Below are 24,121 nucleotides of genomic sequence, written 5' to 3' on the forward strand. Positions count from 1 at the left end.
TTATTATTGTTTTGCTTATTACTTGCAATGTAACAGTTTAGAAGTGAAATACTCCCTAAGCCAAAGTACAATCATTTTGTTAGTCAGGCTCAATCATCCCTCTGAGGAATCCCAACCCCATCCACAGCCACAGCCACCATTCCCCAACTGATATCACCACAAAGTGACTGCTACAAAACCCTCTCAGAGCAATTAGTTGCAGCTCTGGAGAGTCCTTCCTTGGTGCAGGCAACAAACCCATGAGTGTCCCCAGCCTCAAGCCCTCTAACTCTCCATGCTGCTCCACCAAGAGGAGCCAAGGGTGGGATCAGAAATGATGCAGGACCTCATCCTGCAAGGGGCTCTCACAAGGGCATCAAATGGGTTGAGGAGACAAAAAGCACTTTGCAGTAATAACCTGGCAGCTGGTAAGGCCAGGGTTCTGTGATTATTTCTCCATAATTGATGTATTACCTCTGTAGCCCAGAGAGAAACATGGCTATGGACATAAAGCAGCCAATTTATATAAGATGGGTGTGGGAAAAGAGCTGCTTGGCCTCTGGAAAACCCCATTCCAAGGGGTCATCATACTTGGCCTTCACGTTAAACAAGAATTTAGACACTGAAAAACAGGTTGGCTGCATATCTTGGTACCCAAATGGAGAGATATTCCTGAAAAAAGGCCTGCTTCAGCTGTATTGATTTGAAAAGGGGAAAATAGAGAGGTCAAAACATACTCAGCATAATTATGCAGAAAACTGCAGACAAAAAGCATCAGAAAATAAGCTGTTCAATTAAGAGGAGACAAATTCTGAAGTCCCTCATGAGACACTAAGCACAGCTGAGAAGAATTTCTGACAAAAACTTGGAGTAGGAATGAAACTATAAAATCTCAGCAAACAGCCTCTGTATGAGCTCAGTTCATGGCTCTCCCAAAATGGAGGAAAAGGGAAAACATTCTATACTATATTAAAAACATATATTTCCCTTGTATTTAAAAACAGATAAGATATTTTTAAAGTTATCCCGCTAGTATTATCTGCAAGTTTTGACTTCCTTGCTTAATGAAGAAAGTGGGAAACAAATATTTTTAAAATCACTTTTTTTTTTCCCCAAGATAATAGAATCTTCAGGGGGAAAAAAGTGAGACAGGTTTTGAAATGTCTGCCATGAGAGAATAGCCATGTTTCAGTAAATGTTTTAAAACTCAAATTGCAAAACTGGTCTGTAAAGTAAGGCTGTCTTGTGTGTCTGAACACACAAACGCTGCCTGTACAACATGGATTTCCCTATTAGAAATCATTGTGTTTGTTGGAATATATTTAGTTGATGTGTAGCCTAAATGTAATGAGGTTCTCACAGGCTCACCTCTCATTTTCACTACCAGAAATATAAGCAGGAGATGGGAAGTTATTCTGATGCTACCATGAATTAAAGCAAATAATACTGGTAAATAGGAATATAAACCATAAATAAATTACACATACATATTATAAAATTAGCTCTGAAGAGCTCAGAAAACAGAAAAAAAAAAAAGTAACTAATTTACTTGCACTCGGCAGTTCCAGCTGTAAGTGCTGTGGTGTCACTCCTCGTGTGAGGTCAGCCTCCACCCTGGGATTTCAACAATTCAGGAAGAAACAAGCTTTATGCCCCAGGGATGTGCTCAAACCAGCACAGGAATGAGTGTGACAGGCAGAAGTCTGCTCTGACCCTTGCAGAACACTCAGAGATTCTCCTTCACACCCCACCCAACATGTGCTTGAACCAGAGAAAATATTTTTGAAAGCAATACAAAATTATGCAGTACTTCCAAAAGAATCAAAAATGCAAGCAAGGCAGCAGTAAGTTTGAAAGTGGAGGGAAATAAATACAGAAAGCATCAGATATTAGTCCACAGCTTGTCTGCAAGCTCAGAGATGTGGCTGGAAGCCACAGGGTGAGGACACCTGGGGAGGCCAGGTCAGGATTGCCACCAGCCCTCCTCACACACCACCAGCAGTTTCTCTTCGTGGATAACTGGCCCACCTGGCAGCAGCTGTGCTGAAGGATAACTAATTATTTTTCATGAAATGGTTTGAGCTCCTGGGATGTGAACCACTGGGGAAGATTATTTTAACATTATTGAGCCTTTAAGTAAAGCTCTAACTCTGTCCCAGTGAGCAATGACATCTCTAGTGCTCTGAGACGTGATTCAGAACAGCTTCACACAGAAGTCTCTTACATTTTTAAAAAAAGAAAGAATGAACATTTCATTTTATTTAAAGCAGGTATGCAGTAGTCAACTATTTTTTAGCATATATTGAGCTTTTTCCTGATAATGAGACAAAATTCATAAAGCAAAAGTGGAGACAACACTGAGATGAGTCCCAGCCAGTGGCAGGACGAAATTGTTTTGTCTGTTCTGCAATCTCCAGGATAATTTTCAGTGACAAAAAAAGCCAAGTAAAATTATATTACTGTATGCACAAAAAGATATTAGCATTAAAATAATTACCATAGGGAAATAAAATTATCAAGCTATTAGACATAGTGAGAGGGCTGAAGAGGTAAACCTGAAGTTATTTATGCATAACTTTGTTTCAGTTTAAACACAGACTGGTATAGTTAAACTGGGTATTAACATAATGATCACACTTCATCCTCAGTGTGCCAGCCCAAAATAGAACAGTAGCCAGCTGTGTTTAAAAGCAGCAAAAAACCAAATTGCCAATGAAGTCAATAAGTGCAAAGAAAACTTTAAAAGAAGCCTGAATTGACAATGAGAAATGGGAGAAGGCCTCACACCTGCTGTCAATAGTTTCAGAGCAGCTGGTAAGGGATGCTGTGATTTATTACCAGCACAGATCCTGCTGCTGTCACTGGTGGCCCTGGGACAGGCTCCCTGTGCTCTGCAGCCATTTAATTGTCACTTGGGACTGTTGTCACTGTAAAGCAGGGCAGGGAGGAGGCGAGGTCTGGCAGTGCCACAAAGGCCCCCAGATCTCTGCTCTAGAACCAAAGGATGTCATTGTCACCCTGCTGAGCTCCAGGCACGGCTCAGCACTGCAGGGACCTGGCAGGAACATGCAGGGAGGAGCTGCAGCTGTGGGACACCCAGCAAGTGCAGGCTCTGCTCCATCAGGGCCCTCTGGATCCTCTTCTTTACGGCTCTGCTGCTGTTGGAGACCCAGCCACACCTTCCAGAGCCACCTCAGCCCCTCTGCAGAGCTGAGCTCCAGCACAGGGCAGGGTAATGGCCCAGCTCTCCTCCACTTCTCCTCTTCATCTTTGACATGGGTGAGCCATCCTAAATGAGAGGCTCTGTATGTTCAACCCATGGCTGCTGAGAGCTCCTCCAAGGATGGCACAGACCAGCTGTGACTCCTCTGATGTGGAAACTACCCACCAGCAAACCTGCTCTGCAGCCCATCCAATAGTGGATGTTAAAAATTATTGTAAGTCATTGTTCTGGACTGGACTTAAATTGAGCAGTTTGAGTCCTTGTTCCCTTAAATTGTCCATTAATAAGCTAATACTTGGTAAGAAAATGTTAATGGACAAGTTTTGCTCCAAATCTGGGTCAGAACTTTTGGGGCTTTTTCAAAGAATTCAGTGAAATTCTCAAGCTAATAATTTTTTGCTGAAGTATATTAAGTGCTAATAGAGCAGAGTGCAGCAAGTAAACTCTTAATGCTACTTCACATATCAAAATCAAGACTCTCAACACCACTGTTAGTTGATGAGACAAAGCAGAAGCAAGCAGGAGGCACAGGTCAGAAACGGATGAAGAGAGAACCAGCTAGTGCCACTTAAAAACAGCATGCTTGGTCTTTAAGCAAAAATGGAAATAGTTGCATAATGCAGAAAAAATATTTTTTTATAGTTCAAAATATTCCAGATAAAAATATGTTCATGTGAAAAGAATCAGACTATTGCTGTAGCTGGTCACTAACATGTCACCTGGAGGCATGAACTGATAGCCTTGCAGCCAGCCCTTTTACTATACCTTCTGTTGTTGCCTCAGAGCTGATTTTTTTTTCTTTTTGATTTAATCCTTCTGGTGCAGGATGCAGTGGCCAATAACTAACCTGTACATTAAAAACTACATTTAATTCCTTATTTTTAATCTAGCCTGCTGCAGCATTCTATTACTGTGAATTCTAACAATTACTAAACTTGGCATGAGTGTGGCACATTTTATTTATTCAATGCTTTATGATGGAATTACCATATAAATACAATATAAACAGCTGCAATGTGTTTTGTTCCTGGATTTCCTGAGAGGCTGCAGTCTTGTGCAATTTAAAATGGGTAGACTGGGGGAAAGGGAGAACAGGGGCAGTACCAGGGTGGCAGTGAGCTGGCTGTTGTGGCAGTGAGCACATCCCACACTCCTGCTGCTTTCACTGCCTGCCTCACTTGGTTTGGACACTGGCAGCAGTCTGGCTTTGGGAAACATCCCAGGAATGTCCTCATCCTGCTGCAGAATACAGCTCACAATTCATTTCAGGGGGTCTCTCAGAAAAGCTGTAATCTCTTTTCCCTCAAGGCAATCTCTTCCCTCTGCTTGTCAATTTGTTCTCCTATTTCTTCTCTAGCACCAAGAACAGCTTGGTGATGGCACCAAATTCATTAAATTTGGGATGGTGCTGCTAGTCCATCAGGACTCGGTGAGCAGCTAATAGGCTGCACTGAGGCAGCAGCAGCAGCACAAATACCTGGTGAGTTTTAACACCCTGGAAAAGCAATCTCCAAAGACAGTAGGAGTGTGCAGAGGCTGTTACTGGAGGAGCAGAGAGCTAATGTGCTACTCCACTCGCAGGCAGATGTGCAGAACTTCTCAGAATCACTTTGCCTCCACTGCTGTCAATGGCACTGAATGCTGGAGACAACACAGCTGAATTTTGCTTCTAGCAGGAAGCTGATTTTTTTTTTTCTTCTTATTGTGCTTGTTATAATTTTTGAATTCTTATTGATACCTCTCCATGAATGGAGCAACACATTTAAATTTTGGGATCTCTAGCATGTAGAGCCATGAACTGCACTTTGGGCTGACAGAAGCAGCACAGCTCCTTCACAGGTGGCCAGATGTGCTTTGTCCCTGCAAGCAATGGTAGCCAAAACCTTCTGACAAAACTGTGTCTGCTGGAAAATGCCAGAGAAGTGGCATGCAGAGTATATAGGGGATAACACATGGGATTCAATACATTTCAAAAAGCATCCCTCTGTGCAAAGACTCTTCTTTCCTTTCAGTGCATGAGGATCCAGAATAGCCTTGCACTTCTGGAAGTGTTAAATTTCAAAAAAATATCAGAAGTTTCAACTGCAATGCAGCTCCCAGATGCACAGGGGGTAACCTTAGAGCCCTGAGATATTGGCTTAAGCCAGGCATCAAAGCTTCAACTATTTTTGCCAGACAGCAGGGCACCCAGAAGTCCCAAAGGTGTTTTTTTCACATGCTCCATGTCTCAGCATAAACCTCTGGGCTGGCTGGGTCCCCTTACAGCTTGGCTTTGCAACAGGCAGCTGAGAAAGCTGGCAGCTCTAGGGATGCTCTTTGGCAGGAAGGATCCAGAGGTGCCTGCTGAAAGCTGATTAAACACCAGGATCTCTGGGAGTGCCATGGTCATCAAATATCCCTGCTCCACAACTCTCATTTGGAGAAGGGGAAAAAGAAGTGGGGGATTTATCTGATTCCTGGGGAATTGTGGTGCATCTTTGCTTCCAGCAAACCTGGGAAGCACAAAGCACTGGCCACCTCAGCCCTGTACTGTGCTGTGTAAAGATCATTTATGTTGGGACCAGCTGCTGGACTCCAGCAGTCCCTTGCATCTGCTCCATTCTGCAGCTCCTCAGGCAAGAGATCAGAATTTCATGTCTGTAGAGAGACACGTATGATTAATTTTTTTCTCTATTCATCCAGCTCTGCTCATTCAAAACCCACCACATGTCTGCCATATAATTTCCTCCCCAAGAACTATTGAATTGTCTGTTTGACTGGTGATGGCTCTGCCATCAGCCAGCTGTGGTCTGGGTGTAACAGCACAATTATAACATTGGGATTTGTTTTGTCCAGGTCATGAATACTTTTTCATTCTTTAAGTATCACAGATTTACAGCCTAGATATCTTCAAACAAAAGTTTCCACTTCAAAAGTATTTTGCTCACACTCTAACATGGACCTCATTTTAAAATTAGGTGAGCAGAGAATATAAAAGGCACTGTGTGCAATTTGCCCACTGCACTTCCAGAATCACTGCCCTGTCTGTTCCATATCTAAGAGCCTCTGGTTATAAAAAGATTCTTTTAGTAGCTTATCCTGTATGTTCTTGTTCTTATCTCCAAGCTTTGACCTTTTATTTTTTATTATTTACCTTTGCAAGAAAGCCTGTTGGCAGCAGTCTATTCTTTCCCATTTCAACCTTTTGTATACCTGGTCTCACTGAGATTTCTCTTGAAATACAAATGCCAGATTCAGTGTTAAATGTTAACTCCTTCCTCTAGCTTTTGGCTCCTGGGGTATTATAGTCAAAGAACTGCAGACAATGTCTCCTGTCACATCTGATGGGAGTGCCTGCAGCAGCTCACTGCCCAAATAAGATTCTCAGCTGCTTTCCATCTTTTTGGCTGTACTTCTGTAGAACAAGTTACATTGCACTGAATGCTGGTTTAAAAACTGAGCCCGAAAGAGATCCTGCTTTGAGTTTTCTCACTGAACCACATATCCCCCAGCAGAAATAGACAGTCAGTGGTAAAAATGATTGCTAATTAAGGATGGTCTTCAGTACTTTGCTAACTAGAAGTTTTACAGTTAAATGATGGTTCCAACTTTTTAATTTAGGGACAATTTTCTGCCCTTGCTCCCTATTTAAATATATATATCAGCACAAATCCATAGTGATAAGATCTATGAAGATCTTGCCACTTTAAAAAAGCATCAATTAAAGACTTATTTGTTATCCTGTAAAATTTATAAGCAGTAATTATTCTTGGTTTTGTTTTTTGTCAGTTTATGACAGTTTCAGTTTGCTAAGTGGGTAATTATGCAACCCTTTAATCTTACACTTCCCCCAGGGAAAAGATGTCTCTAGTTTTAAGGAACTGCTCTGTGCATAGAAAGCCTCATCTTTGTTGTAATGATATCCTGAAAAAAACAGCTCATCTGGCAATAGTTGTTCATCTTGCCCTGACAATGGAATCCTGTGAATCATCACCAGGCTGGAGTTTTTGCAGAAATTTAATGTCATACACAGGTCTCGATGTGATAGTCAGACTTAATGAACCTCAAAATCTATACTGCTATCCTATATTTGGATTATAAATTCCATTTGTTCTACCTTGCACTTCAGCTTTCAGCACTCTCCTGACTGCTGATGCTGTCAGCCTTGTGGTGTTCACCTGCTGGTGGTGATGGAGGCAGCTCCTGTGAACAAGCTCAGCTGCTGTGCATCTGCAGGCACAGCAGAGAGGACTCGGGAAGCAGAGAAGATTCATTTGTTATCTGGGGCTTTCCTCATTAAGGTGGGATTTAGCACTCTGAGGTCCAGTCAGACATTGCCCTGCCAAGCTTGCAGACTCTCTCCATGCAGGAAGTCATAAGGACCCATCCTGTCAAATTAAACCATCCCTTCACCTGAGTGCTGCATCTCTGCTTTTATGTTCCTCCCTCTGGATCTGAAGGTGCCTGTGTATGAAAGGAACTGACTCAGTACAGTGGGACAATTTGCTCCTTAATTATCTGTAACTAGAGTCAGTTCTAGCTGTAAATCTGTGTTTGATTTGGTGCTGGTTTGTAGCAATATCAGTATGATTTTCATGGTGGTGTTTTCTACTACTGGGAGTTCTGCTAGCTTTGTCTATTTTTATATGTCTTTGGTTTGTGACTCACAATACTCTGGATACTCTGGGAGAACTTTTCCTTGGTAGTACCCTCTCTTGCAGTAGTTTAAGAGCTAATACAAAACCATATTTACAGATCAGGAAACAGGATTTCAGTACTCACAGCAATAAATGACCAAGAAGGCAGAACTTAATATTGAACTAAAGTTTCTTTGAAAAGATAAGAAAAAGCAACTTCTTATTAAAATCTTTGCATAAACAATGAATAAAAGCCCCCGGCCTGATTTGTCATAAATACAGACATTATATTATAACAATATATAATATTGTCATAAATACAGATTATTTTAGTATGATAGAAATTTGCAAGATGTAAATAAATTCAGGATATGCAGAAGGATGTCCACTGAGATAAATTACCTAATGGCACTTACAGGTTGGATCTTGAAAACCCTTAGGGGCTTTGACACTCCAATTACAGGGCTCAACCTTGCTACTTTGAAGTCGATTCCAAGACTCTGTCTGGGCAATTTGCATGCCCCAGCCAATTTCCATTCCCTCAGTGATAACAAGGTTACACACATCTCTTCAGCTGGTTAGAGGGCAAAGGCATAAAAATGAGGGAAACATAACCATGAAAACAGCAAAGGGAGTTGGAATTAATATCTCTTTATAAAAACCTTCTTAAACTCGACTCCTATCAAATTAACAATCCCCAGTCACATTATTCATGGATTCACACACAATTCTCCACTCAGCTGAAACCAAACCCTCTGGATTAATATCAGCCGCATCTCTGCAGTTTTCAAATATCCAGATTGTAAATTTGGCAGATGTAACTTTTATTTCCTTATGGTGGCTGTGATAAGGTCACACCAGCTCATGCCTTCAGATGCAAGCTGGCCTGCAAATGACTGCTCAGGAGCCAGCCCAGGATCATCTCAGGATATTCCTTTCACACGTTAGACACAAATACCAAGCAGCACAGGGGGTCTGTACTGGTGCCTCAGAAATCCTGACAGAGTGCAAAAAGGATTTGCTCACATACAGAAATTTTTCAGAGCAATTCCAGCACACTGGAAGGACATTGTCACCCTTGATTTGTGTCACCATTTCAGAGCCTGAACTGAGCCACAAACTCTCTCCAAGACAACCTCAGTCCATTTGCAAAATAGCCTGTGGTGTCTCATCCAACCATTTCTGTTGTGCATAAAGAAGGATTAAGTGGGTTTGAGTGGGATTTAAAGAAAAGCTGTCCACATAATTAGGTCTGCAGAGAATTATGACAGACTTCACAGAGTTCTATAATTGAATTGTGCAAGAACAGTTTCCAGACTTCCTACTGTTATTTCCAATTTTAAATAAACTCTAGTTTGGGTACGAGTACCACATTCCTTGCTGCCAGATGCTCCAACAACAGCACTGCTTACACATTTGGCTGGTGACTTCAGGTGAGGTGTGAAAGCAATTTCCCCCAGATCACTTTACATGTCAGTCTGGAACTAAGCAACCTAATTTGTCTTGCTGTAACTGGAATAAGAGAGTGGCATTTTCCCACCTCTTCCTAGGAGATGTACCACTGTGTATTTCAGCAGGGATTCTCCTACTGACCTAACTAGATGGAAGGGTGCCCTCATTATCCCAGCAGGACTAAAACCAGAAACTTCCCCTAATGTTCTGTTCTGGTTTCTCATTCTTCTCTCTGCCCCTACACACAGATAAACAAATAAATAAATCTCTGCATGTGAGACAAATTAGCTGATTTCTCAAGATACTGTTTCATATACCACATATCACAGACCTAGAGAGGATTTTCTTAATTACATACCCAGTCTGGAATGTGTTCCATTTAAAATGCTGCCCAGAGAAATTCTCAGTACCAAGGCAATATGTGACCTCATACCTCAGAGATGAACTCACTCTTGTCTGAAAAAATCAATACAAACACAAATCCTTGGTGCAAAGTTTGAGGTCTCCTCTACGAGAAGTCACCTTTCTAACAAGGCAGGGGTTAGAAAAGGGAAATGTTTTTCATGTGAGCCACAAATTTCATCTCAGTGCACCTCCACATTACAAAGTGTGAGATTAAGATTTTTGACATATGCTGAACATACACTTCACCAAGAATTAGCCACTACAAACCCAACAGATCAGAATCCTGTGTTTCTTGAGCTGAAATCCCCTATTTATGAATTAAATATAAGCCTAAGAAGAGCTAGAAACAAATTTGTCTTTCAGTGAAATATTGGAATGCCACCAGCATGAAATCTGTTGTTTTTTAAAATGAATTAAGCTAAATTGCTTCCTTTTCCCTTCTTCTTTCTCCCTCAGGTAACCTTTCCTGTTTGATTCTCTGGCTTTGCAATGAGATTTTCCTATTTCATTAGATGTTTATCTCTCCTGTTGCTATATGAGAACTTGCAACCAGCAAAGAAAATAATATTGGCTCTATTCAGGAAATGTTATCAGACAGAATGAATAGACAAAACAACCTGTCTCAGACCACTCTTCATACAGTAAATTCTACAGGATTAAATAATAAATTCACCTTTTGTTTGCAGTTTTAAGTTCTGTGTACTAATTCTTACATTTAATGAGAAATTATTTGTAAAAAAGAAAATATAAGCTCCATTTAATTATTTCCTCAGAACTCATTATGCAAAGTTAATGATCTTCTGGATTAAGTAAGTCTTTTGTGATGAATCTCATTTTTACAAACCTTTATCTGAATTGATTATCTTTGACCTAATTTGTGTTGGTGCGGACTGGGGTATAAAACAATCCTCAAGCACTGCTATAAACAGTTCCTGCTATTTTATTTGCATCTGTTTGCACATTTCTCTGTTTGCAATGTTGATTCATTTAGAAAGATACACATCTCCGAACAGCCATCTCCCTTGCTGACTATTCCTTTATTTGACTCACCAGCAAACACCCAGTTATCCTAACCAGCATCTGATAATGGCCTGGGTTAGCCCACAGAAATGTCATTGCTATCCAGTCTTCTTGGGCAGCACACAAAAACTGCCACTGTAATGAGGGAAGGATGCTCCACAGGACCTAGAAACTGATGAGAATCCTGATCTCTTGTTCTAGCAGTCAGAAAATGGTTTCTAGCTTGGATATCTTGCCTTTCTACCACTCCAGAAAGAGGAAATCTGGGAAAATTGTTAAAAGGATATTCCATGAGATGGGATTCTGTTTCCTGCTCCTTGTATATTTTACTCCACTGCAAAGGGCAGTGGATGACCTCCTGATAAACACAGATTATTGACTTCTAAGAGGTGTCTCTTCTCCCTGTGCAGAGTGAATGCAAACATGCTACAAGGACAATATTTCCTTTACTGTAAATACCTATATATGTGGAGGACTTGCAGGAGACAGTTTTTTCTTGCTTGCAACACCGTGATGTAACACCTTCCATGAAAACAGTGACATCAGATTTACTCTGTTGTGGCTAACCACATAATTTCAAAACAATAAAATTAAGTGCTATGATTTTCTCCACTACAAGAATACTTTTACAAATGTATTTTATATTCAGACTATTCTACATAAAAGGTAAACTCCATTAAAAAAAAAAAAAAACACACTAAAAAAACCTACTGAGGAAAAAGCTCACATCAGCTACTATGAAATGACTGCAACTAAATAAAACTAGAAAGATGCTTGAAAAAATGCTTTGCCTGGCTATGAGTGATGTTGGAAGAGCTCTTGTACATGCTCTTTGTTTCTGATAGGGAATTATCCTGAAATTTCATTTCCGTTGCAGACTATCTCTGCTGAACAGGCACGACTTGGACCACACAAGCTGAGGATGCTTTTTATGCATTAAACTCAGATCCCTGCAGCACTGCATGCAGAAACCTTGGGGCAGGAGAGCAGTGGTCTGAGCCACAGCTGTACTTTTTTTCTCTGAATTAACATAGGAGCTGAGGCAGAAAGCTGCAGTAAAGACAGGAGGAATCAAGGGGAGGGATGAATTAAGTTCAGTCATTCATTCTTGCACACTGTGTCTGTATATCAAAGACAAGACTGAAAAAAAAAATGGAAAATGCTGCTGGGGCCAGTGCAAGAGCAAGCATCCATCCTGATCAGGGAGTATATGGAAATAGTTTCATAACATGTAAACCTTGAAAAATGCCTTAATATTCCCCTACTCCCCAAATGATTGTCCTAGTACCACTATTACATCCCTCTTGAATACTTTTTTCATTTTATCAACAAAGAAATAGAAGGACCACACTGGTCATTGGCTGCCTCCAGGTGCCTCAGTGCCTCTCACACCACAAGCACCAGACATTTGTCCTCATTCCAGTGACCTCCAGTGCCTCAGAGGCAGAGAAAATAACAGCCAGAAATCAAACTGCATTAGCTACCTCATTCTAGAGGGCTGATTTGTGAGAACAGGCACTAGCTTTCCTAGTAGCTCTCCAATTATTTAAAGACAATGCAAAAGAGTCAGGAGTTGCAAGTCCCAGAGTAGCCAGCTCTTGGTATCTGCTCATTAATACCTTCACACAGGGCAGGGGGTGTGCAGGACAGAGGAACAGACCAAATACTCAAAAGAACATTTTATTTTTCAAAATAAACCTGTGTGAGATGAAAACCTGCTTGACATTTAAATAAACCATGATGCTGACAATGCAGCTGCTATTGGATTTCCATACTCCTTTCACCTTTCCCCATGATGCTGTGAATTGGAAAGACAACCTTGTGCAGTTTAAGCAGCAGTCTGTCCTTCAGAGAGCGAGGAGAACATGCAGCTGTGTGCAGCCTGGTGAAAGTTTGCACAGAGGATGTGATCTGACAGCTCTTTCTATGAAAAAATGGATCCAAAGCAGGACACAAAAAATGAGAGAAAATTGCCTTTGAAGGTCGACCCAGAAGCCCTCATTGTCAGTTTTATTCAGTGGCACGGGGTTAGAGCTTTATCTGTGAGGAGCTATTTGAGTCTGGCTCAGGAAAGCTGCCAGGAGACAGGAAGGCTCTGGAAGGGGCTCCTGTGCCCAGCCCTGCATGAGGCTGAGCACTGCCAGGAGGTGGAAATAGAAACTGGAACAGTTCCTTGCTGTAGGTACCTTCCCTCGTGTGGAGCTCCTCTGAAACCATTGCACATTCCCATCTGCAGCCACACTCCAAGGAAAGCAATTCATGCTACATCACTTCATTTTATGTCATGGAGATTTAAAAAGCAGTATTAAGGAACACACATTACTTGTTCATTTACTTCTGTCATTTTGCTCAGTGGTCAAAGGAAACAGCCTGTGGATTTCCATTTTATTCCTCACCAGAGTCAGATTCTGATCCTGTAATACTAACAAAAAGCTTCAGCATTTATGTTTCAAATGCTGTAACAGTGCCACATACAACTAATGTTCGGGGATTTCATACTTTAGTTTGTTATTTCTTAAAGATTTTTTCTTTCTTCATTTTTTTTTTAATTCCAAAACACAAAGTCAACAAAATGTTCACTCTCAAAGGGTCCTATAAAGCCTCTTTAGGAATAAATATATGAGCATCAGTTGATACAGAGCGGTATATGTGCAAATGAAATAATAGTAAAATGGCCACTGGCCTTTCAAGATTTCACACCTTCAGGACATTCTCCTATGAAATTATCTGACTGCATACCAGAGAGCTTGTTTCTCTGTGTCTCCCCTCTCTGTCATGTGATTGTCTAATAACACAGTTTTCTAGCAGTGATCTAAACATCTTACCAGCAGCTGGTAGGTAATTTTAGGTAACCTCAAAACCACTGGGTCATTATTATAGACATACAAGTCCAATCCAGTAAAGACCAAAACTGATTCTGGTATAAAGAACTGCTTCAGACAGCAAAGAAACTGGTTCACATAACAGATTCCCACTCCAGCAAGTTAAATGAACATTGAGAAAATGCTCCTCGGAAGCCAAGGAAAAAAAGGTGTTTCTCATTTGATGGGACAAGTAATTTCTCAGAAGAATGAATGTGTCTATTCTTAAGGCCATGGGCATGCAATGTGTACAGTCTGACAGCAGAGTGGGAGGTCAGGCAGCAGAGAATCATACTGGCATCTTGTTCTTCAGTGTATGAGGCACACAGTATCTGCAGGGAGACAAAAGCTGGATCCTTTCTTAAAGATCAAATAGCCAGAGCCAGAAAAGCCAAAACCATCTGGTTCTTTCTCACTGAATTCTGAGGTGAAACAGGGCTGTTCAACTCACACAAATGATGACAGCTGGCAAAAAAATGTTTTGTACTTGCCTTTCATCTGTGGATGTGTAGTCATTCTCTAGCAAGCTCTGTTTTCACCAAGTAAATTGCTTTTGCATACTGACTTTTGATTCACTTTTCTTTAAATACACTAATATTTTCTTCCTCACAACTGGCACTGGGCAGCTATGAGCTTGAGCTGATTGAGGTCTCAGAGGCAAAGAAATGAAGGCAATTCAAGCAGAGCTTATCTATATCTGAAACAAATTGATAGCTGGCTGTCACCTTCTCTTTGCATACCAGAAAGAAATTTCATAACCACAGGATGTTTCACCTCTTGCCAAGGCAGAGTCAAATGGATCTTGATTTTAGTGGCTTTCAGATCACCACGGCTTGGCCTTCCCTGTCACATCCCACACACTGCCTGTGCCACGACAACATCAGCCTGAAGGAAAATGTGTGCCCCAGAACCTGGCAGCCTGCAGGAGCTTCAATCCCCACCCAGGCAGGGCGCCCAGAGGAAGCTGTATGGGAATCCATGGTAGATGATGAGAGGAGAGAAACTACAGATTGGGTAAGGAAATGGGGACACAACTGCAGAACTGAATTTCTGTGATTTTCCCTTGTGTGAAAAAGGAGAACTTAAGGAGCAGCCTCTCGCTGCAGGGGCTCCAGTGAATCTCCCAATGATTCACTGCTCAGGCAGGGGGATTGAAGTGCCAATACCCTGCCAGTGCAAATGGTTCTGCAGGGAGCAAATGCTCATCCCTGCTGCCACAGGGACAAGTGAGGGCAGAGAGACCCAACCCATGGGGCAGCCTGGCACAGATTCCCAGGAGAGTCCTCATGGAAGTGACACAGCCCCCAGATTCCCTCCCCAGAGTTTTCTGAGGAGAATCAAGGTGAACAAGGCTCTAGGAGATGAAGGCACAGAGCCTGCTACAGCTTTGTTTTTACTGAAATCAGTGAGGAAATTTCCACTGATGTCAATGGAGTCAGCACTGTGTTTTCTATTTTCAAACAAGAAAGTGTCAATCAGGCTTCTCCATCCTTTCTCAGGGAGGACAGGTCACTGTCCTGCTCCTTTGGCTTCAACACCATTATTCCAAAATTCACTTTGGCCTCCTGGACTGAAAGGACATAAGTGGTAGGAATGACTGTTGATTCCTTTCTTGGTTTGTTTTCTACAAAAGATGAACACAATTGTTAAATCACTTTATATGAGATATTTTGTTCTTGTTTTACCAGTATATGAGAAAACCGAAATGTGGGTGTAAAAGAACTACCAAAAACCCTAATCAGTGAAGGTTTGGGTGGTAGAAGGATTCAGGGCAATAAAAAGATCCTTAAACACTGCTGCTATTCTTACAATGACAAATTACCTCTTGCATTTTGGTAGTGTTTTCAGTCATTTTGCATTGAGCAGCCTATGTCACTGGAAATCATTCATCCTCATTCAGTAACAAACTCTCTTAAAATTATTTTCTCAGATATTTTGCCCTTTATGAGCTGACAAAATGTTGATAATTCATGTTTCATTCTTGATCAAGAAGGACAACTAACATAATTTATCCAAGGGTGCTCCTCCTGATTTCTCATAGTTTGCCCTCCAAGCATATATTTTTCATCTCTGAGTTTTGAATCCATTTCTACTGTGCCTTTTAAGTAGGTAGACAGCAGAACATGTTTCATGGAAATAAATCAGCATTGTCTCTGGGTCTATTTTATTAAGTAAGATTTCTATAAAAAGGGAACATATTTGGCTACAGAAGATGAGCCCTCTGGGAATTAGGACTAAGGAGTGCTGAGTTCTGAACTGTCTTGTGCTCAGTAACTACACGAAAACTCTAGAAACTTCATCCAGGATATGCAGCACTTTGCAGTGCATGCCCAAGCCCAAATGTAAGTTTTGATTCCTGTTTTATAACATACCCTTTAGGCAGACATACACACATTCTCACAAGTGGTTTCTCTGATGAAAACATGCCATGCAACTAAGACATCAGATATCAAACAAAAAAAAAAAAAATTACACAGACTGAGTCCATAATCCCACAGGCTACCAACCGCAAGGATGATTTGTGTAGTTCAAAGTGTCCTACTTTCCAAATCTAACACATTTTTTCTGTAAAATATGTTTAAAGGAAATGAGAAAATTCATGAGCAACAGTCTCAAATATGACACTTTAAATTTGTCTATTACTTTTTCAGCAATTATTGTTAACACTGGCTTGCCTATAAACATTGCATTACATGGTAAGTGTTCATTTTCTGCTTGGCACACACAGTTGGGCACAGAGTTTTGGAAGCCATTAACCCTCAGATTTACGAGTGTCTCAGGTGAGAGAAATGTCTTTGCTGAGACATGTTGAGTAGATGTGCAGCAGTAAGATCTTGATCCATAATAACCACCATGTTTTTGCAAAATATCCAGAATGACACAGATGGGTCAGGTTGGTAGGAGCACAGTGGCTCATCTCTCATTCCCTGTTCAGGCGGGGTCATTCCAGAGCACAGGGCACAGGAATCTGGAATATCTCCAGTGAGGGAGACTCCCCAGGGAAGAAGTTCTTCCTCGTGTTCAGGTGGAGCTTCCTGGGCATCAATTCCTGCCCGTTCCTGCTGTGCCATTGCTGGCCCGGGGAGCAGAGCCCGGGCCCTGCTCCGAGCCCTCCCTGCTCGCACTGACACTGCTGAGATCTCCTCTCAGCCATCTCCTCTGGAGGCTGCACAGCCCCAGCTCCTCCAGCCCCTTCTTGCTCCTCTCAGCCCCTTTGGCTTGGATTAGATCTGGATGGATTTGGTTGTCCAGAACCTTGAGATAAGTTAGGCAGTAAATAAGCTGCACTTTTTTGTTGAGAAACCCTGGACACACATAGCCAGACAAAAAAAGTGAAGGAAGGCCAAAACTCTAGAAATATGATAGGGAAACTATGGGAGCAAGGATAGCCCATTAACTGATATATTTCTGTTCTGTGGCCCTGAGACACCCACATAAAATACCACCTGGAAGAAGCTGCTTTAAGAGTCCCAGTTCCCCCCACTGTTGACCAATATTTTAGTAGGAATGCACTTTGAGGCACTACAATATTTCCAGTTCTCCCTTTTCCTTCTTTCTCTGTCTCAGTAGCTGCCTGGAGCAACCAGCTGTGGGAGGGAGAACTAGAAAAATGAGACAATATGTATAATAGTATAAACTGGATTAGTCTCACTATGTCAATCATCCTCTGGGCTCTTTGTGAAGCAAATGAAAACCTGAGTTACAGCCTTCCTTCATGAGCAACAGGGGAGACAGCAATGACCTGGTAGTGGTTATTACATGGAACATTTTAGGTACACACTGCTAGACAAAATCACCATTGACTTAGAAAAACACTAAGCTGAGTAGGAGAATTTTAGGGCCATCAGACTGCCATCAAAGTAGGTGAGTTTTACAACTGTTCTATAGAAAACAGCCTCAATCCTTTCTAGAAAACCCTTTCTGATTTTCAGTGTGGGAGTTCTACCTTGGTTCCACAGATCAGACATGGCTGCTTTTCCTCTTGAAGTACAATACAAATATGTTAACATTAAAAATAATGAACAAGGTAAGAATCTAGAACTAGCAGCATCCTTCGAATCAGTTGTCTTTGTTGATAAAAATATTTTGTCTGATATTTTCTAAAAAGGTCTAGAGTTCACTATTAATGTTTTGTTATCAGTTTCCATTTTTTGGTCACTCTCTTTTCAAAAATTTTACACAGTTGTGGGTTTGGGTATTTTTTAAATGGAGACATGGAAAGAATATTAATTACATTCTCTGTTTGAAGCCCATGTTCAGACCTTCACAAAGGCAGCATTCTTGCTGTTTCTATAAAAAGAAGCATAACTGTGTATATCCTTCAGTTAGCCTATTTCCCACCTATTGAATAGATGGCCTGAATAAGCCTAATTTGTTTTGTGCCTTTTATTGCCTGTAATAGATACAATTAACAATTATGGGGAAATTACAGTGACACAAGGGCATGACTGTGAAGGAACGGCAGTTGTGGTTGGGTCATATAAATTCTTTTTGTGCCTCTGAATTTTTTTTTTCCTTTTTTAAACCAGAGTGGAAACATCAGAGTGGGGAACAGTTTTATGAGAGTATGACAGGCAGGGTCATACTGCATCCCTGACTGACTGGGGAGGTGTTGAAGTAACAGGAAGTGTTTATGCACAGCACCAACATGGGTTTGTGGATGTCTGTGCAATATGTGGGGTATTATGAAAGAAGGAACAAAGGTGTTTGTTTGAATATTTAACTATCAGGTGAGAGAAACAAAATATTAAATAGCTGGTGCTTTCAGTGCTCAGCAGCAGAGCATGTAAATACAAACAAGAGTCCTTCTGGCTAACAAGCTTAGACAGATTTGGAATACAAACTAACTGAATATGGTAAAATAAGTTTTCACATGTGTCAGCCCAGGATCTCAGTGAACCTGTGTCCCTGGGACCTGTCCTATCTTTCTGCTGTTGGAACAAATCAGGGTGATCTCAGAACTAGATTCACCCCACTGGTGCTGTTCTGTAGTGCTCTTACAGCTCCTTGCCTGGACAGACGCTGTGCTACAATACTCACAGCAAGAAGGGAGAGCAAGAAAAGCTACCTGTGAAGGTTTTATGATACTACTGAATCTCATTATGGGAATCTCCAGCTTCTGTAGTACTGAGCTGTAACAGGGTCCCTTTCCCTTGTTCTCCACGTCATATTCCAGAACAATCAAAAAGGTGAATGTCTGCAATACAGGAGTGTGGCAGCTCACCTCCAATGCTGTTACTTTCAAATGAAAACAATAAACAAGCTTCATGGTGCACTAAACTGCATCCAAACATAACCTTTGCAGTTTTCTGGCATTTCTGCTTCCTTACACTGATTCAAGCTGGGAGGATTCGTAGCGAATTTTGCATTTAGCTCCAGCCCTCATACAAACTGCAAGAGGACAGAAAAGCTCAGCAGAAATGTATCTGAGAAGTGCAATGTCCAAAGGACAGCGAAAAACTGCTTTGTTTCTCTGTGGCTCTTTGCCTGGTGTGCATGCAGTTATTTAATCAGGGCATTATGAGTCTCTGCCAGCTGCAAGACAGATGATTCTAAATGAAGCTGTGCACTCAGTAATAAGGACTGACCAAAGTGCTCGAGTGCTCTGCTTCAGAGCAGGCTCCCCAAGACTATGTGGTAAAACTCATTTACTGAGAAGGCTGTAACCACATTATTATTATACGAGCCTGACAATTCCTAAGCTTGCCTTTTATACGCATGCACTAGAAAGCAGATGAGTTGCCCTGTACATAGTAGAACACCATTTTTAGTGTCCTCTAGTCCTTGGAAATTCCCTCTTGTGTGTGAAGAGAAAGGCCTCAGGGACTTGTTAAAAGACACCTTTAAGCAATTTGCTTCATATTTTGCTTGCACAGATCCTGACACAGTCAGGTCACAGGGCATCAGATCCTCAGCTACTCTGAACCAGCTTAACTCCACTGATGGTCTGGCTGAGAGAGGCCATTGTAGGGCAGAAATATGATGATGTACGTTCCATTGCTGTGAAGTAACTCATCTTCCTTTATATCCAATTCCCAGCAATGCTTTCAGTACCACGGACAGAGAAGCCAGCGCAGAGCTCCCTTTCCATTTGAGGACTTGAAGAGAAACTACCTGACTTCCAGGACGCTCGTTCTGCCTGTAAAGGACATAATCAGGATACACATTCCCTTGTGATAAGACTGCCCTCCCATCACCAGGCACTGTTGTGCAGTGCTGTGCACAAGTTCTGTCTCCAAAGATATCCTGATTTAATACAACAAATCCTCAGAGTAAAAAGAGCAAGTCCATATGCAATAATGAACTTCTGCTTTTGTTAATACTCTTAACAAGCATTTCAAATTTCAAACAATATGCAAATACCAAAGGCTAATTGTTAACATCAGTAAAAAAGGAGATGACAGTTTTTCAGCCCCTTCACAGACAGACTGGCGATTACTGTCATCATGGCATACAATTTAGGATGACTGTAAAGAAGCATTACAGTAAATAGTAAGATCTATTTATTTTAAATCAATGCAAAACTGTGACCAGAAGTCAGCATTAGTATTTAAATAGGAAAGATAGGCAAGAATCATCTAAACAAGCTACTATATTTTCCACAGTATTTTAAAAAAGCTGAAGCCTAAGAGCAAACAAACCAATTATTCAAATATATAATATAATAATTTTTTGCTTTTCAAAGAAGAGATCATGGTCTCTAGATTAATTCATATTCCTATCTAAATTGTTATACACAGACAAATATTCTCATTAAACAGAAAGTAGTGTGTAGAATGGCAGCTCAGAGCAGAGCCAGGGTGCACACCTGGACATGGGTGCTGCCAACTGTGGTGCTGGGCACCAAGCTGTGATTTGGGTGGTAGCTCAATGCTGAGCACATATTTTCAGGCAGATCAGATCTCCCTCTCAGCCTGCACCTTGCTCTCTTTCAAACAGACCACCTTTTGTTCAAAACTTGCAAGACATAACCTTTCCTGGCACCTCAGGATACCGGTTTTTATTGTTATTATTACAAGTGCCGCACTGCACTGGAACAAAACCAGACACAGTGATGAGAACAAGAAAAGCACGTCTGTATCGTGCCAGAGAACCTGCAAAACTGTTGCATGTGTCTGACTCAACCAACTCAGTCAACAGCGATTTCAGTCTTCCATTCCATTTTAGAAAGTGTGGAGTTTCTCAGTCCTGAATCTGTGCCAGGCACTGCAACAAAACCAACACTGCAACTGAAGCATCAGTTGGAGAATTACACCCTGTCATCAGCATATGGTAGACAATAACATAGTCATGAAAAACTGAAGCTAGAGGTGAAGTATCATTCCAGAACACAGCACTCTCTGAAAAGTAAACATAGCAAATGCACTGGCTAGAATCTGCTACCAAGGTGCTGCAAAGCTATGCCATGTTTAAAAGCATCCAGGTGAGACTTCACCATGCACATCAAAAGATGGGTGGGGAACCAAGGATATCAGCAACCCCAGTACCAGCCAAGTTGAAGATATCACGACAGATAGCACACAAAGCTTCTGTTCCTGTGGCCAAACCAAACACTTGATGAAACTTAGAAAATATTTTTCTTGATACTGTCTAGTAGTTTTTGTGACTAGCTTTTCAAGATCTCTTGTCTCAGTGATTTACCTGGAAAATTATAAGGGGTTTGCAAGCTTATTAGGTTGTAAATAAGACAGTTCTGCCAGTACAAGAATAATAGCAGGTATCCTACAAGGTCCCATGGATAATGTGAATTATCAGTGATATATTTTTATCTACTCTTTCCATCAGCACTTTGGACAGGTTATGTCAATTGCTGCTTCCTGGAAAAATTATGATTTCAAGAAAGCTCTCCCAGCACAGAACATTTGTTGAGCTCATCAATACAGTGCAACCACTGAAGGTGTGAATTAAATGCTGTATTGCTGCACCCTCTGCTTGAGATAACGAGAGAATAAAGCGGTCGTCACCTGTGCTTTCCAAACGTGAAACATGTTAAAGACTACCAACGTTTATGAAAATCTCTACATTAAATCCCACCTGCTAAACAACGGGGGAGAGCAAACGTCCCAGTGCTCCTTGCTGGCCGCCCGCTCAGCGCCTCTCCCCGCGGAGCGCGCCGCCCGTGCCGCAGGGAGCGGCAGGAGCGCCGGAGCGCCCGGAGCGCCCGGAGCGCCCATCGAGCCCGGAGCGCCCGGAGCGCCCATCGAGCCCGGAGCGCCCGGAGAGCCCGGAGAGCCCGGAGCGCCCGGAGCGCCCGGCGAGCCCGGAGTGCCCGGAGCGCCCGGAGAGCCCGGAGAGCCCATCGAGCCCGGAGCGCCCGGAGCGCCCATCGAGCCCGGAGCGCCCGGCGAGCCCAGAGCGCCCGGAGAGCCCAGAGCGCCCGGAGAGCCCATCGAGCCCGGAGCGCCCGGCGAGCCCGGAGCGCCCATCGAGCCCGGAGCGCCCAGAGCGCCCGGAGAGCCCGGAGCGCCCATCGAGCCCGGAGCGCCCGGAGCGCCCGGAGCGCCCGGCGAGCCCGGAGCGCCCGGAGCGCCCGGAGAGCCCGGAGAGCCCATCGAGCCCGGAGCGCCCGGCGAGCCCGGAGCGCCCGGAGCGCCCGGAGAGCCCGGAGAGCCCATCGAGCCCGGAGCGCCCGGAGAGCCCGGAGAGCCCGGAGCGCCCGGAGCGCCCGGAGAGCCCGGAGAGCCCATCGAGCCCGGAGCGCCCGGAGAGCCCGGAGAGCCCGGAGCGCCCGGAGAGCCCGGAGAGCCCGGAGCGCCCGGAGAGCCCGGAGAGCCCATCGAGCCCGGAGAGCCCGGAGCGCCCGGAGAGCCCGGAGAGCCCATCGAGCCCGGAGCGCCCGGAGAGCCCGGAGAGCCCGGAGAGCCCGGAGCGCCCGGAGAGCCCGGAGCGCCCATCGAGCCCCGCTCGGCTGCCTGTGCCCGGCACGGGCGAGCTGCGCGCCCCCGGCACGGCCCCCTGGCCAAGCACCGGCTCAGAGGGCAAAGCGGTCACACAAGCCTTCCTCCCGAGCAGCCCCAGCCGGCCTCACCCTGCCAAAAAAGGACCCGGGACCGCCCGGCCCGGCCGCAGCCGCGGCTCCCCGGCCGGCCGGACCCGCACCCGCGGCCCCACTCACTTCTGCCCAGCGCCTCCGCCTTCCACTCCGTCTCCTCCACTGCCCCGTAGCGCCGCATGGGTCTCTCGGCCTCGGCGCTGGCCGAGATGGAGCGGCGGAGCTCCATGGCCGGGGCTCAGCCCGAGCAGCGGCGCGGGCGCTGCGCGGGGCTCGGCGCTCGGTGCGCGGCGGGGCCCGCGGGCGGGGGGCGGGCAGGGGCTCCGGCACATGCTCAGTGCGGGGCTGGGGCGGGGGAGCCGCCGCACAAAGCGGTGTCGCACCTCGCACATGCTGCACACACGCCCCGCCCGCCCGGCCCTGCCTCCGCTCGGGTGGGCACTGCCCGCCCCGGGGGCTGCCCGGAGCTCCGCGCCCGCGGCTCGCTGCCCTGGCTCTGCCCAGCCCTGCCCTGCTCATCCCATCCCTGCCCATCCCAGCCCTGCCCAGCCCTGCCCTGCTCATCCCATCCCTGCCCAGCCCATCCCTGCCCTGCCCTGCCCTGCCCAGCGCTGCCGAGCCCACCCTGCGCGGCCAAACCGCTGGAGCCGGCGGGAGTTCGCAAATCCGCTCTCTGCCAGGGCACGGTGGAATTGTCCATCTTGTGGCCGGTGCAGCGCTGAGCACATTTCTGACCTGAGCAGCTGGCGAATAATGGTAACATCCACAGCCACTCGTGGCTTTTGCAGTTTGGCTCATCTCAGGCTCCCGTGCATGCAGCCTTTGGCTTTCCTAAAAATCTTGCACTGACTGGAATGACACTTATTCCAGCAACACGTTGCCTGAAGCCAGAGAACAGCACTCAAACAAGTGATGCAATTTTGTGTCGCTCATTTTTCATCAGCATACAGCTTTGCTGCTTATGCAGCCTGCTGGGAATAAAGGAAATTACTTTGCAGGAAGCACAAGTGCAGTGATTATTACTGTTATTACTAAGTTTTTTTCTTTTTTTTTTGTAGGGAAGGTTGTATGGATTAAATCCCTGAACAGCATTTTACAGTCTGAGCCTACCTTCCCTAGTGAGATCACATTGCACTTTACTGTGAGTGGTATAACTTCTGACATAAAGACAGTGAAGTAGGAGTTAGGCAGGCTGTCCAGTGCCCCACAGCACACCAGGGGTTTAACACTTTTTGCCTCACTTATAAAGAATAATGGGGTACTCTGAGTGAATACTGGGAAAGCTCACTGTTTGTCACCTATTTTTGTCTGCAAAGTCTTGTCCTTAATCATCGACACTTCAAAAAAACCACCTCTGGATTCAGTGGTACACTTAATAATTGGACTGGCACACACTGATTCTATTGTGTGAACAATTTTGTTTGAGGAGTGTATCACATGTCAGAGACGAGAAAACCTCTACATTGCTTTTAAAATTGTAACAGAAAATTTCTCTACTTATCTTCCTGAGAATTGGAATTAGCCAACAAGACGAGCTAGACAGTTTTAGGACATCTTCAGGGCACTCTGATTT

General features: G+C 43.9%; 1 protein-coding gene across 4 annotated transcripts in view; it reads right to left on the bottom strand.

The window, feature by feature from the left end:
• The window catches only part of BMERB1 (bMERB domain containing 1), a 47,197-nt gene extending 23,801 nt beyond the window's left edge, over positions 1–23,396 (bottom strand). The window contains exon 1 of one of the 4 annotated variants that reach the window (XM_031506088.3): positions 23,284–23,396. In XM_031506088.3, coding sequence (XP_031361948.1) covers positions 23,284–23,311 — 28 coding nt within the window. In that variant the 5' untranslated portion in view covers positions 23,312–23,396. Of the gene's footprint in view, positions 1–22,584; positions 22,885–23,172; positions 23,264–23,283 lie in introns of those variants that run through there. The other 3 variants (XM_085592369.1, XM_021539828.3, XM_085592368.1) reach the window with 3 other exon arrangements.
• Positions 23,397–24,121: the final 725 nt, after the last annotated feature.

This window comes from Lonchura striata, chromosome 14 (assembly GCF_050655825.1).
Source record: "Lonchura striata isolate lonStrDom1 chromosome 14, ASM5065582v1, whole genome shotgun sequence".
Classification (NCBI taxonomy): domain Eukaryota; kingdom Metazoa; phylum Chordata; class Aves; order Passeriformes; family Estrildidae; genus Lonchura; species Lonchura striata.